The sequence below is a fragment of the Pan troglodytes genome, chromosome 17 (genome assembly GCF_028858775.2).
Source record: "Pan troglodytes isolate AG18354 chromosome 17, NHGRI_mPanTro3-v2.0_pri, whole genome shotgun sequence".
Lineage (NCBI taxonomy): Eukaryota > Metazoa > Chordata > Mammalia > Primates > Hominidae > Pan > Pan troglodytes.
In genome coordinates, this window is record NC_072415.2 from 22,489,160 (window position 1) to 22,503,362 (window position 14,203).

At 44.9% G+C, this 14,203-nt stretch overlaps 1 protein-coding gene and 1 pseudogene across 14 annotated transcripts in view; both read right to left on the reverse strand.

Annotated features, from left to right (window-relative positions):
* Positions 1-2,553: 2,553 nt before the first annotated feature.
* On the reverse strand, positions 2,554-5,125 carry LOC134808583 (E3 ubiquitin-protein ligase COP1-like; annotated as a pseudogene).
* Positions 5,126-10,175: 5,050 nt separating this feature from the next.
* The window catches only part of PTPRM (protein tyrosine phosphatase receptor type M), an 826,360-nt gene continuing 822,332 nt past the window's right edge, over positions 10,176-14,203 (reverse strand). For all 14 annotated transcript variants that reach the window (XM_512029.7, XM_009433655.5, XM_009433656.5 and 11 more), the window contains one exon: positions 10,176-10,923. In XM_512029.7, coding sequence (XP_512029.4) covers positions 10,870-10,923 — 54 coding nt within the window. In that variant the 3' untranslated portion in view covers positions 10,176-10,869. The remainder of the gene's footprint in view (positions 10,924-14,203) is intronic.

Here is a 14,203-nt window from a genome sequence, read left to right on the forward strand (position 1 = left end):
TTTTCCAAGTATATAGGTTTTGCCTGTGCAGACAAAAGGGCTAGCAAGTATACTGTCTGTTGATTCCTGCCTTCGTCCACTTATTCTACCAGTACTAATAAACACAAAGTGGCAGGCACTGTGTGAGGCTCCAGGCCCTACAGGGCTTCCAGTCTGGTGGGTGACTCAGACGTTGAACATGTGGATACGGGGACACTGAGCTTTAGAAAGGAAGGAGAAGAGTCCTAAGAGACAGATCAGTGAGCGTAGCCTGCGGGGCCAGGGAAGGCTCTCTGGAATGAGGCAGGATACCTTTCTGAGTTGGTGTTTCCTTTCTGTTATCATTTCCCTTTCCCCCTGGAAGCAGGAAGTGAGGCTTTCTGAGTCTTAGCTTCCAGGACCTTTGTTAGTGGGAGGAGAGCACACGGAAATAGTTGTTACAGGTGTCCCCAACGGGGAGAGAGAGTGACTGGGAGATGTTGCACAATAGAGAAACAATGTCTCAGGACTGTGGAGAGAGAGTGAGCGAACTATGCAGCCATCTGTCCTTGAAACCCCAGGAGGTGGCAGGACCCCAGAGAGGCTGTCTGGGTGGTGCACACAGAGGGCAGGGCTCTGGCCACCCAGCTGCCCCACCTTCCCCAGTGTCCTGTGGTCCAGGCAGCTCCAGGAAACAGTGGAGCCTGCAGGTCCCATGACCACACGGACTGGACAGGGGTTTCCAGGCAATCACAGGCAGAGGCAGACTGATGAACGCTGACTGGACACTGGGGGCTTCCCAGCATAAGACCCCAGGATTCTGTAAAATTTGGAGGGTAGGGTAGAGTGAAAGCCTCAGGAAAGATGGAGATCTAATTTTCCTCCAGCCTGGCGTGATAGGGCTGGAGTCAGATGTAAGTTGACTGGAAGAAGGTTCTGACAGTGAAACTTGCATGCCCTGTGTTTGTGGGATAAGTCACGCCACTAAAGCTGGAGGATGGATATGGGGAGGAGATGGAGAGAGGGTGGAGTTGCTTTCAAGGCTGAGGGCAGAGCATATGCCAGTGTTTTGAGATAAGAAAGAGCTGAGATGCAGAGGACCTGAAGGAGGACTGTAGCCCCTAGGAGCAGGGAGTGGAGTGGAATGAGGTGACTGGCCACATGAGACTGGCTGAAGAGCCAGACCTTTGTCTCAAAGCCACTGGGAAGGCAGGGAGTGGGAAGCAGGGATGAGTGACAGCCTCATATTTGGCTTTCCGAAGGATCAGTCTGGGTGCAGACTGGAGGGTGGATTGGAGGAACAGGATCAAATACTAGGAGAAGAGTTTGCCGGTCAGGTAGAGACCGGATAAATGAGGCTTGGAAGCACCCCGCTAGTGGAATTAGAGAGATCAGAATGGGTCTATGAGATATTTAGGAGGTTGTCTGAGAATGCTTAGGTTCTCTGATCAAGCACCTGGGGAAATGGGGTGTGAAATACAGAGGCAGTGAGAAGGACCTCCCAGGGGAGAGGAAGCAACCCGCACCTTCCGTGCCTTGGGGGCCTCAGAGACCATTCCTGCTCTTAAGAGTTTTCTTTTGAAGGAGGGAAATGAATAATGTTTCTCTGAATTAGGCAAAAATGGGGTGAGGATGGGTGTGGAAACGTAACAGGTATGAGGGTGAACAGCTTATTTTTCTTGTGGAGTGGGGAAGAACGCCATTGCTATAGCATAGGTAGCTTTAGTGTGGAGAAACCTTAGATTATTGGCCATGAGGAGTGTAAAAAGAAAGATGGATACCATGAATTTATAGCAGCAATAAGATACTCATTTGGGTAATTTTTTTCCTAGCAGCTCTCAACAGTTTGGAGTATCGAAGAAAGCAGCTGGATGGGTTTCTTTATTTGTTGTTGTTGTTGTTTTTAATGTTCAAAGTGGGTTTCTGGTAGGCAGCATATAGTTGGATCTTTCTTTTTATTCAATCTGATAGTCTCTGACTTTTAATTGGGGTGTTTAGCCCATTTACATTTTAATGTGATTATTGATATAGTTAAGTTTAAATCTACCAGCTTGCTCTTTGTTTTCTGTTCATCCCATCTGCTCTTTATTCCATTTTCCCTCTTTTTCTGCCTTCTTTTGGATTAATTGAGTCTCTTTTAGATTCCATTTTATCTTTTTTGTTGGCTTAGTAACCATAACTCTTTGCTGTGTTATTATAGTGGTTGCTCTAGGGTGTATGTGTACATCTTAAACTTATCACTGTCTGCCTTCTAGTGATATTATACTTCATGCATAGTAGAAGAATCTTATAGCAGAATACTTCAATTTTTCCCCTCCCAGCTATTGTTGTTATGCCTTTTACTTCTGCATGTTATAACCTACATAATTTTTATGTAAAAATTATCTTTTAAAAATATTTAAATAAGAAAAAAGTAATATATACATATTTATTTATTCATGGCTCAATAACCTTTTTTGTTATTTATTTTTATTTAAAAGAATGTGTTTCCCTATCACAAAAATTAGATAACCACAACCACACCACCAACAGTAGCAATGTCCGTGGAGTCGCACTGATGGTGGAGAGTTCACTGGGTATTCCCAATGTCCCAAAGGTCACGAAGGAGGAAAAAGAGAAAAAGAAAAATACTCAAAAACAAATCCAAAACCCATGATGAGTTTGGGGAGAGACATCACATGACATTTTCTGTTTCTTCTATCATTGTCAGCTGCAGAGGTATTTCAGCAGGATCAAGTACAATTAGGGTTGAGTAAACCCTTTGTACCAATTCTAGCACCTTAATTGTACCCTCACTGTTAGCAGCAATCAGCACATTGAACTCTCCATCTGGTTGTGCCCTCCAGCACGCAGCACCAACAAATTCATTTGTATCATCTTCTTTTCCTTCTTTGTCCAGAACACTTTTGACTGTATCAAACTTAAAAGTTAGCAAAGTCTTAGAAAGTGCTTTATAGCACAGGTTGAGAGAGTTGTTCTCACTTCCACAAGCTATATGCTCTCCACGGGAAGCAAGGCCTACAAAGTTCTTTTCATTGATATGACCCTTGAAGGAATGTAGGCAGTACAGTTTCCCTACATTCCACAGTGTTAGCTGGCTGTCTGTTGAGGCAGAGACAATTTCCTCACCACCCACAAACTTTGCATAAGAGACTACTTTTTGGTGTCCTTTGAATACCATGATTGGCTGTTTAGTGCTACGAAGATCATAGTAATGGACACAATGATCCGCACAGCCAAAAGCCAAATGGCATCTGGAAGAGGGGCTGAATTTAACACAGCACACATCAGCCTTTGCCTCAATGCTTGCCACTGAGTTGTCTAGACCGGTAGATCACAGCTTCACTTTTACATCATCAGAACCCAAATCCAGGAGTTTAGGATCCATCAAATGAAACACTTCAACACCTCTTCTCATGCTCCTGTTAGACCTTTGACCTCTGTCCTGTGAATCCATCCCATAGGGTAACAATGCCTTCATAATCACTGCTAGCTAACAGGTTCTTATGGTAACTACTCCAACTGATACAGCTGATTTTGGAATTGAGGTCATTTCATTCACACGGTAATGAATATCCACTCCATCCTGGATGACTGTGCCATATTCATAGACGTTAATCTTCATTGTAACCTCAGCAATTGCAAAATAGTCACAATCCTGGTCAAATTCAATACCAGAGACTATCCTGGAATCATTATAGAGATCACTAGGGCATGATAATGTGGCTAAAGTTCATATTGATTTATATTGAGTAACCTTGGACAAGCATTTCTGAAGTTCATCCAATTGGCTTGCAGTTCAACTGTCATCTGAGATATGAGACAACCTTGTAGAAAAGTAACAGTGCTCCAGGTCTTCAAAATGAGCAGTGGGCCATTTTAATTTTGATGTTAATGTGCTGTTATATCAAGGCTGTTTCTTTGTCTAAGAACTGCCACTGAAACCTGGATGTTGGCTATATTCTGTGGAATCCATAATGCTACTGTGTGATGCAGGAGGAGCTTCAAGTTGAGGCACTGTGCTATCCTCACTGACAGGAGAGTGTAAGCCACTCATTTCTTCCACTCTTTTAATATCCTCTTCCAAAACACTTAGCTCCTTCTGGAACTGTCCCAGTTGCTCTCTCCTATTTCTTCTTGCAACCTTGAGGAATTGTATAAGATTCTGTAGTTGGGCTGCATGTGATTCTGCTTCCAGTTGTTTCTTCTTCTGAACTAGTAACTCCAACATGAGGTTGATATTGGCCAAATCAAGGTTATCTTGGTCAGTTCCCAACAAATCTTGAAATATTCGCCACCTGTGGCCATTGGTGCTGCTCACTGAGTGGTCCAATTTGAACCTCTTTTCCTCAAATCTTTGCTTCTGTTTGAGAATGAGCTCATTCACCAACAAATTAGGAAACAGATGGTTAGTATTGTCCACAACATAGTTATACTTGGTACATATATTATTATCCTCCGAACTCTAGTGAATCTACTTATAGCAAAAGCTGTGGCCTTATTTTGTCGTGTATGCCTCTTCAATCATATCAAAGCAGATGGGGCATATGAAATCATTGCTGTTGTCCTTATATGAGTTGACGAGCCTGTTGGAGAGGGGAGGGGCAAGCAGAGGTTGCTTCCTGCTGCTGCCTAGGCTACAGCTGCTGCCTCCTATACCAGCACTGGGGCCTGGGCCTGCAGCTGAGCTGGGACAGGACTATGGACAGCACCTTGCCACTGCCTGACACAGTGGGCACCACCAACACAGGCCACACTGGGCCCCAAGGCTATCCAAGCTGGTGGCCTGGGCCACCCCACTGGACAGCAGCACCACTGCCGAAGCTGCCACAGTGGCGGCAATGGGGAAGATGATAAGGACAAGGAGGCAAAAGTCACCAAAGAGGCTGAGGAGCAGGGGCTCGTCCCAGTGGAGTCTGACCCGGCATGGTGGCTACCAGACATTACGACTCCCTCCCATCTGGCCGGGCACTTGGATGAGAGGGACCATGACCTTGACCCTTTGCCACCTCCCTTTTCCTCAGCCTTAGTGTATCCTGAGAATGCCTGCTGTGCTGGGAGGTGGGAAGAAAAAAGTATTTTATATTTCTCCATTTAATTACTCTTTCCAGTGCTCTTCATTCCTTTGCATAGATGCAGATTTCTATTTGAGATCATTCCCTTTATTTCTTGTATCATGGGCCTTTTGGGGATGAATTCTTTCAACTTTTCTTTGTTGGAAATTTTCTTTATTTTACTTTTACTTTGGAAAATATTTTTTCTGGGTATAGAATTTTTGGTTGATATTAAAAAAATTCATTCAGAACTTTAAATTGCTGTTCTACTATCTTCTGACTTTCAATGTGTTTGAAAGGAAGTCTGCTGTCATTCTTACCTTTCTCTGCACACAGTGAGTCCTCTCTGGCTGCTTATAAGATTTTCTCCTTGTCATTGGTTATAAGCAATTTGATTATGATGTACCTTAGTATAGTTTTCTTCATGTTTCTTGTTCTTGAGGGTTTTCTGAGCTTATTGGATATGTGGGTTTATAATTTCCACCCAGTTTTGAAAACTTGGGCCATTATTTCACCAATTTTTTTTTCTGCCCCTTCTCCCTAACTTTACTGCGACTCCAATGGTTCATTCATGCTCTCTTCATTGTTTTATTTTTGCCAATATTGTCTTTCTGTGTTTTTAGATTGTTTTTACTGATGTCTTCAAGTTTGCTCATTTTTTCTTCTTTGGCACCGAATCTGCTGTTTACCACATTTAGTATATATATTTTTTTGTCTCAGGCTTTGTAGTTTTCATCTCTTGAAGTTCAATTTGGGTCGTTAAAAAATATTTTCCATGTCTTTGCCATACATGCTAAATCTTTCCTCTTTTTGAGAATCTGGAGTACAGTTATGAAACAACTGCTTTAATGTGCTTGTCTACTAATTCATTTGTATTATTTCTGAGTCAGTTTCATTGGTTGATTTTCTCATCATGTCATGTTTTCCTGATTCTTTGTGTGCCTAGTAAGTTTGGATTGGATGCCAGACATTGTGAATTTTACCTTCTTGGGTGCTGGATATTTTTGTATTCCTGTAAATGTTCTTGAGTTTTGTTCTGAGGTGCAATTAAGTTACTTGGAAACAGTTGGATGCCTCAGTTATTGCTTTGTTAGGCAGGCCCACAGCTGTGCTTAGCGCAGAGATAGTTTTGCCCCACTACAGAGTCAAAAACATGGGTGCTCTATTCAGTGGAAACAGGAACTATTCTGGCCTGTGTGAACTCTGAGTATTGTTCCTTCTAATCTTTTCAGGTTTTTTTTTTAATTTGTAATGTCCTTACAAGCTTGTTGTGATCAGTACTTAGCTAAAGACTTGAGGGGGACACTCTGAGATCTTCAGAACTCTTTCTCTACGTAGCTCTATGTCTCATACTCTGCCCTGCAGATCTTTGCCACTTTGGCCTTTTTGACTTTCAGCCTTATCTCCTCAAATAAGAGAAACCATGTGGCTCCACCTGGATCCCCCCTCCCTGCACCCATGTTCTAGAAGTTCTCTCAGGCCATAAGCTGGGGCAATCCTAGGGGTCACCTAATTTGTTTCCTGTTTCTTGGAGATTGTTATCCTTCATTGCCTGATGTCCAGTATCTTGCACATCATTTTTAAAAAAATATATATTTCCCAGTTATTTCTTACACTTAGGAGGGTAGATTGGTTTTTGTTACCCTAGTTTGTCTGAGATCAAAAGTCCTGGAAGAGTTTCTCTAAAATTAACCATTTGTAGAGTGGATATGATGGAAGTATGAAGTGTCAAGGGCATTGAGAGGGTGTTCGCAAAACTGGTTGAAGCGATACATCATGGGGCTTGGGTTGTTCTGTGGAAAGGGTAAGAAAGGGTGCAGCACTCAGGATTGGGATGATGGTTTTCATAAATACAAAGAACAAGAATAAAAGAATAAGGCAAAGAGAAAGCTAGCAGTTGAAGAGGCTGGAGTCAGAATGTGGCATGTTTATTCAAGATTTCAGAGGTCAGGCAGTTCAAGGTGACAGGCTGCAGGGTGTGACCATCAGCTCAAGTGGAGTATGAGGGTGGTTGTTGAAATTGATTAAATCTTTGAGACATGAAAGAATGACTTACCTCTATTTGAGAAAGTTTCAGAGGGGGCATTTCCGTGGAGTTCGGGGAAAGACAGCCTCATTAATCAAGCCTGTGTTAATCAAGTTTATTTACAATGGAATAAAGTTTCCTTAGGGCATACTACAAACGACTTGGAGCACTGTCGCAGTAGAAGGTGTTAGGATGAAAACGCATAGCAGGACAGAGGGGATGGTATATGAGAGGAGCCTTGACTGGCAAGCCAGATGTTCCAGGGATGACATTTGCTAAGCTCCAGCCAACCAGCCTGCAGATGCTGAGGTGCTGGCTGATGTGGGAGGTCTGCAGCTGGCCAGCAGGTGGTGGCCAACCTCCCAGATGGCTCCAATGATCCCCATGCCCTGGTATTTGTGCAGTCCCCTCACATAGTGAATAGGACTGACTTTTGAAACTATAGGATATTGTGGCAATGACAGTATATGATTTCCAAGGCTAGATCGTACAAGAAATTGTGGCTTCTGCCTTGTTCCTTTCTGAATCCCTGGAAGAAGCCAGTGTCATGCTGTGGGGACAGTTAAGCAGCTGTGGAAAGGCCCACATGGGGGGAAACTGGGGCCTCCCATCAACAGCCAGTTGCACTTTGCCAGGCCTGTGACTGAGCTACCTTAGAAGTTTATTTCCAGCTCCAGTCAAGCTCTCAGATGACTGCGGCCCTGACCCATTTTGGTGGCCACCTCATGAGCGATCTTTGAGCCAGAATCATCCAACTAAATCATTTCTGAACTTCTGACCCACAGAAATGGTATGAGATAATAAATGTTCATTGGTAAGTTTCCAACTTTGGGGACAATTTGTTACTCAGCAGAAGGTAACTAATGCACATTTTAGTCCTGGCACTAGGATACCTTAACAAAACCTAAAAATGCAGGCATGAGTTTTGACCCAGTGAGCAGAGGCTAGGAGGGCCCTTAGGAGAGAGGTAGAGGAGCTCACACCATTGTTATTCACCTGCAGGGCCCACAGCTGCTCCACTTTCTGAGTGTAAAAACAATGCGGCTGCTGTTTCCCTTCTGCCTCTACGTCTTACACCAAATGACCCCTGCAGCGCACCCCATCTGGAAATATACAGAGAATGGAATTCTGGAAACGTACCTCAGTCTTGCTGTGCTGACATGTTACAAAAGCATCATGAGGTGCTGCTGTGAAGCTGACTTAGAGGGGGACCGTGCCAGGGAGTCGGGGGCAGGACCATCAGCTTCCAGAGCAGTCACAGGCTTTGAAGTGTCTGGGGGGTTCCGGATGCCACAACAGAGGGGAACCCAGAGCACTGCGAGAAGACAGAGAAGGACTCTCAGCCAAGAGGGTGGCTTCTCTTGCTTGCGAGGGGCAGAGACTTTCTCTGTGTACTGGAAATAACAGGTCTCAACCATGCTGTGAGGCCTCGTGGGAAATCTGAAAAAGCCACAAAATGCCTGTGCCTTTTTTTTCTATCACTGTTTCCGCTAAAAGGTGAAATAAGTGAATGAAAGATAAAAATCCAAGAGATTGAAAACAACTGGCTCCCAAGTGAGACCGGGGTATGACGATGCAGGGAATGACTGGGAAGTGGCTGTCACTAGACTCGCACATCTGAGGTCACTTCCTCGCCATGCTCAGATGAGCTGTGTTTTCACCCATGCTGACGGACTGGAGCCCAGAGCCATGCCGCCATGATCACGGAGGGCCAAGGGCTTCACCACACTCCCCTGGTCAGGGCCCAACTCACCCACAAAAGGTGCAGTGGTCCATATGTCTTCATCCCTATTCCTATATCCTGGAGAAATCATTTGGAAGAGGGACAGACAAAAAATAGCAGCCTGCTAGTCTTTTAGGAACTTAGCAAAGAGAACTGGGTGGGATGGCGAGGGGCCATCCTCCAGGAGGAGTCTGAATGTGAGGCATTGAGTACAGACTCGAAGCTCCGCTGCAGCCAGCTCTTCCTGGGGGAGGACAGGGTCCCACCCACCCAGTTTAAGGAGGGGTCTAGAGAAACTTACACCAATCGGGGCATATAGATTGCTCAGGGTACAGCGAAGCAGTAAAGGTCTAACACGCAGATGTCCAGGTCAGTCCTCTTGGAGGGCAACCTCTGCCCTTGAAGTCTTTGGTCACCAAGATCCCCAGAGCAGGCAGGAACAGTGCCCTCAAGCCTCTCCACTTCCCACAGCGGGTGGCGGGCCAGTCTCTGTCTCGGCACTAGCAGACTCTGCTCCTCTGCCATGGTGAGGGTGCTGCCCTTCCACCTCCCATGGGCTCTGGAGGCTTCTGGCACTTGCTAGCCAGTGTGACTTTGGACGGGTTATTTAATCTTTTCTAGCTTGAGTTTCTTCATCTGTCAGGTGGGTTTCGCAGTTGTACCTGGCTCATGTTTTGGGAGCACGTGCTACCACACAGGAAGATGCTCTGCATGGTATCTGGTTCACAAGAGGTGTTCGACAGAGCTTTGCCTCTGTCAGCTCTTGGCAATCGTTAACACAGCCTAAAACCCAAGCTAAATGCAAGCTGCAAGGCCACCGTGCACCTGCCTTCTGTGTCAGCGGCCAGAGCCCAGGGTGGCGCGGAGCAGGTGCTCTGGTGGGAACTTGTTCAGCTTGGTGTCCTTCCATGCACTCTGATTCTCTAACCCTTTAAAAACTGTTCTCTCAGCAAGTCTTAGGTTGGCCTGAGGCATAGAGAAGAGAGATATTATCCCCCGCAGACTGAGGGGAAACAGAGAAAGGAAGACGATGCTCCAGTTAGCAAGTCTCTGCCATGGCCCCTGGCCTGGCTGCCCCACAAGGTCAGGGCTCACGCCCCATGGTGCAGGCTCATGGCTGAGCCTCCCCGGCACCAGGGCAGGCCACCGTGAAGGGCTCAGTGCTCTCACTGATGAACACTCTCTCTCAAAAAAACTCTACTCTACTTGCTCCGGCAAACAGGCCCCGGCCGCACTCTCTCCCCCTGTGCGCTGGCGTGTCGGGTGCGGCCTCCACCGCCTGTGCACTGGGACACCAGGAACATGCCACGGCTGCTCACGGGTCATCATTTATTGAGATGAGAATTCACATAAAGTAACATCATACAGAAAATCGTTTCCAGGCCTTAAGAAAAATGATTGTCACTCACTGTGCTTCACAAAAATTTCTTTTAATGAATAAATAATTTGATGAAATCAAAAATATTTACAATATAAACACATGGAAAAGCTCTGGGTCCGTGAATCTGATTGTCGAGTTTTGCATTTTGTGAACTGAGTCCTCCCCCAAGCTTTTCCCTTGGAAACAATACAAATCTGATAGAAACGACGACTCATACAACATATCTTTGTTCATTACACATTTATCTGTTAGTCCTGGAAAGCTACATAAGCATATATTATGCAACATGTTAAAGTACAAATATTACCTAAAATAATATATTACCATAATGCCAGATAGCATTCTCCACAGAACAAAAACATACACTCAGCTGTAACAATAACGAGGGTCACGGGCCACAAAATAATACCCCAAAGGTACAAATTCCTTCGTAAGAATATAGTTGTGCTCTTCAGTTTACCAGCTGTCTACGCTGCTCTAGGAAGCCGGTGGCAAGGAGTACAGGATTTGGCGACTGTGGCTGTGTGTGTGTTTCTGTCAGGCAGCAGCATTACTGGGATTGGGCAGTGCAAGCAATTTTAGAAACACTTTCTTGAGCTCTTAAAAAGAGCCAATTATGCAAAGCAAAATAAGCATATTGAGAAGTCTTCATCTCTTTTGCACAAATACCATGGAACGTCTTGGCTTTGTGGTACGAAAGGGATTGTTTGCAGAGCTGTTTACATCATCAGCCAGAATTCAAGTATTCCAGGGCCACCTCGTAGCAGAACTTGTACTGATCCTGGAAAACAGGAGGGGAAAGTGTCAGCTCAAGAATATCTCAACGCTGTTCCTAGTAAAGCAATTACCATAGAGTAGGGTCTTAATGGGAAGACATCAATCTGGGAGGATTTGAATTAGAAATGAATCAGAAAGTCACGGTTCTGAACTCCAGATACATTCACTGTTTGGAGATGCTCCCCACAATGCTGGGTGGAAGGGATTTTGCTACCTGTGCTGGCTAGAATTCCCGGAAGGTTCTGGACACTTGGAACTCTAAATATGTTTGTCCACACATGTATTTTCCAGGATATCAACATGCTGAGCTTTGTGCAGGAGGGTCAGGGGTAGAAGAAAAAGTAACGAGTGCTTCAGGAAATGCCTTCGTGACATCTCTCACAAGGCCCTTGGTACCTAGATGAGGCCTCATGCATGATCCAGCTTTACCTTTGACTTTCAGTCTGTAGGAATTCCTCAATCTCATGAGAATTTCATAAGCACCTCCTGAATACCAAGCCCCTTGACCTGGTCCCTGATTCTGAGAAGTCCGTGATCCAGTGAGGAGGATGAGACAGGTAACCCAATGACAACACATGAGGTGGAATGGTCCCTATGCTCAGGGGACGGCAGGTCTTCTTAGGGAAGATGGCAGTGGGAAGTGGACAGCGCCTTCCCCAGAGGACGGAACTGATGCGTGGAGTGGAGGCAGCCTTGGTTTGCCCTGGACGGTCCTGGCTTCTGCCTGTTGTCCTGGCATAACCGTCTTTCACTCTCAAAGTGCCCTAGTTTGGATAAAGTATATGGCCATCCTCACCGGTTAATTAAAACAGGCATTCCAGGCGGAGGCAACAGGACGAGGAAAGGTACAGAAGGGGAAATGTTTGAGATCCTCTGGGACCCATAGACCAATTCTTCATCAGGCAGGGAATTAATTTCTCCCTCCTATCTTTCTTTTTTTTTTTTTTTTTCTTTTTAAGAAACATGGCCCTTTGTCACCCAAGCTGGAGTGCGGTGGTGCAATCATGGCTCAACACAGCCTCGAACTCTTGGGCTCAGGCAATCCTCCCACCTCAGCCTCCTGATTAGCTGGGATTATAGGCACGAGTCACCACATCCAGCATTGGATTCATTTTTCTTGAGCTCAGCTTTCCTGGATCGTGTACCTTGGTCCAAGCAAGCCCTGCACAAGGTCCTGGCTGAGGTGTGGTCTCGGGTGGCCGGGGAGAGCATTCTGCATCTGTATGCATGGAGTGTGCTGATAGAACCAAGCCTGGGAGTGGTCTCTGAACCCAGAAGAGGGACACAGGGCTTGAGGAAGCCTCTGCCTGCCACCTGGCAGGAGCCCGGCCCTGGACAGGGCCTTAGCAACTGGAAGGCTCTCTTCTACTTATGGAGCAGACAAGCTTTCACATGTGCGAGCGAGGTTCAGCATCACTGTCTCTACCCATCACTGCCACAACCAAGGAAATGTATCTATTACTTTTCATTTTGCCAAATTAATTGAAAACGTCCAGTATTTCTTAAGTGCCTCCTAATTTGTCACTGAAATTTCCTTTTCTTCACCTACACTCTGTTTTGTAAATACCCTAGTAGTCCAACCTGTTTATTTGAGGACAAGGGCCACAGTTTATCCCTCTTTGTATAATGTAACAGTCTCTAGCCCAGAACTGACACAGTTGACAGTCAAAGTCGGCTACATGTACACATGATGACAAGCCATGGGTTCAGCAGAATGTGATCCAACTCAATACACATGTACTGCTAGAGACTGGGGATTTTATGACACACTCAATCCTCGGGAAGGTCATGATCCAGAGGCGAAGACACAGAACAAGAAGATCATTTCAATCACTGACGGTGCCACGAGATTAATGTCAGTGGAATAACATTCACGAGAAGGCTCACATAAGAAAATCGCAGGTGTTAGCGAGGACGTGGAGAAAGCGAACCCTCATACACGGCTGGAGGGAATGTCAAACGGTGCAGCCACTTTGGAAAACCATCTGGCAGCTCCTCAAAAGGTTAAACACAGAATTCCCATATGACCTAGCAATTCTACCACTGGGTGTACACCTAAGGAAACTGAAAACATACGTATACACAAAAACTCTGTAAACAAATGTTCACAGAGCATTATTCCTAACAGCCAAAAAGGGTAAACAACTCAAATGTACATCAATAAAATGTAGTATAGCCATAAAGTGGAATATTACTTGGCTATGAAAAGGAATGAAGTACTAATACATGTTACAACGTGGATGAACTGAAGCATGGATGAATCTGCTGAGTGAAAGAAATCAGATTCAAAAGGGCACACACTCCTTTTCTATGAAACACCCAGCACATGCAAATCTATAAAGACTGGAAGCCGAAGGGTGGTTGCCAGAGCCTGGAAGTGGGTAATGGGGAGTGGCTGCTAGTAGGTCTAGGATTTCTTTGAGGGGGCTAAGTGGGTGATGGAAATGTTAAACATTTGGTTTGTGGTGATGGTTGCATAACTCTGTGAATACACTGAAAACCAGTGAATGACACACTTTAAAAGGGGATTTTTTTTTTATTTGGGGTACATGTGCTTGTTTATTACATGGGTATTACACATGTAATGGTGGGGATTGGGCTCCTAGGGTATTCATCCCCCAAATGAATGTTCATAGTGCATTACACGGCTGGTAGGAATGCAAAACACTGGAAACTGATTACAATCGAATGTTATACCCAACAGGTAATTTTTCAACCCTCCCTCTCCTCCCTGCTCTTTTGGAGTTCCCAGTGTCTATTATTTCCATCTAAAAGGGGAAATGTTATGGCATGCAAATTATATTCCAATAAAGCTTTATTAAAAAAATCGCTAGTAGAAAAATGCTTATTCCATGATGTGAATCCTACCTTTAATGTCTATGAAGGACTCAGGTGGAACTGCAACTGGGTGGACTCTGACATAGGAAACATGAATCCAGTTGTTCTTTGCTTTCTAGAGTCATGGGTCTGAGTGCCCCACACTGACCAGGAGCCTGAGGTCCTATTAACCATCCCCGAGATCTTGGCCAATCCATTCCCCTCTGGTCATAAAACAGGGGGTTGGATCATATTTAAGTTTCCCTTCCAGCTTTCTCAATTTAGAACTTTTGGACTTGGTTTGCCTTTCAAGTAAGTCTGATGACATTTGAGAAGGTGTTCCTTAAACTATCTCCCAGTGCAAATAACAAATATTTTACTAGCCTGTCATTTCCCTTAAATAGACCACTTTTTCCATACACAATGCCAATAAAGGTAGAAGTATTTTTTTTTAACTTTTTAACTGG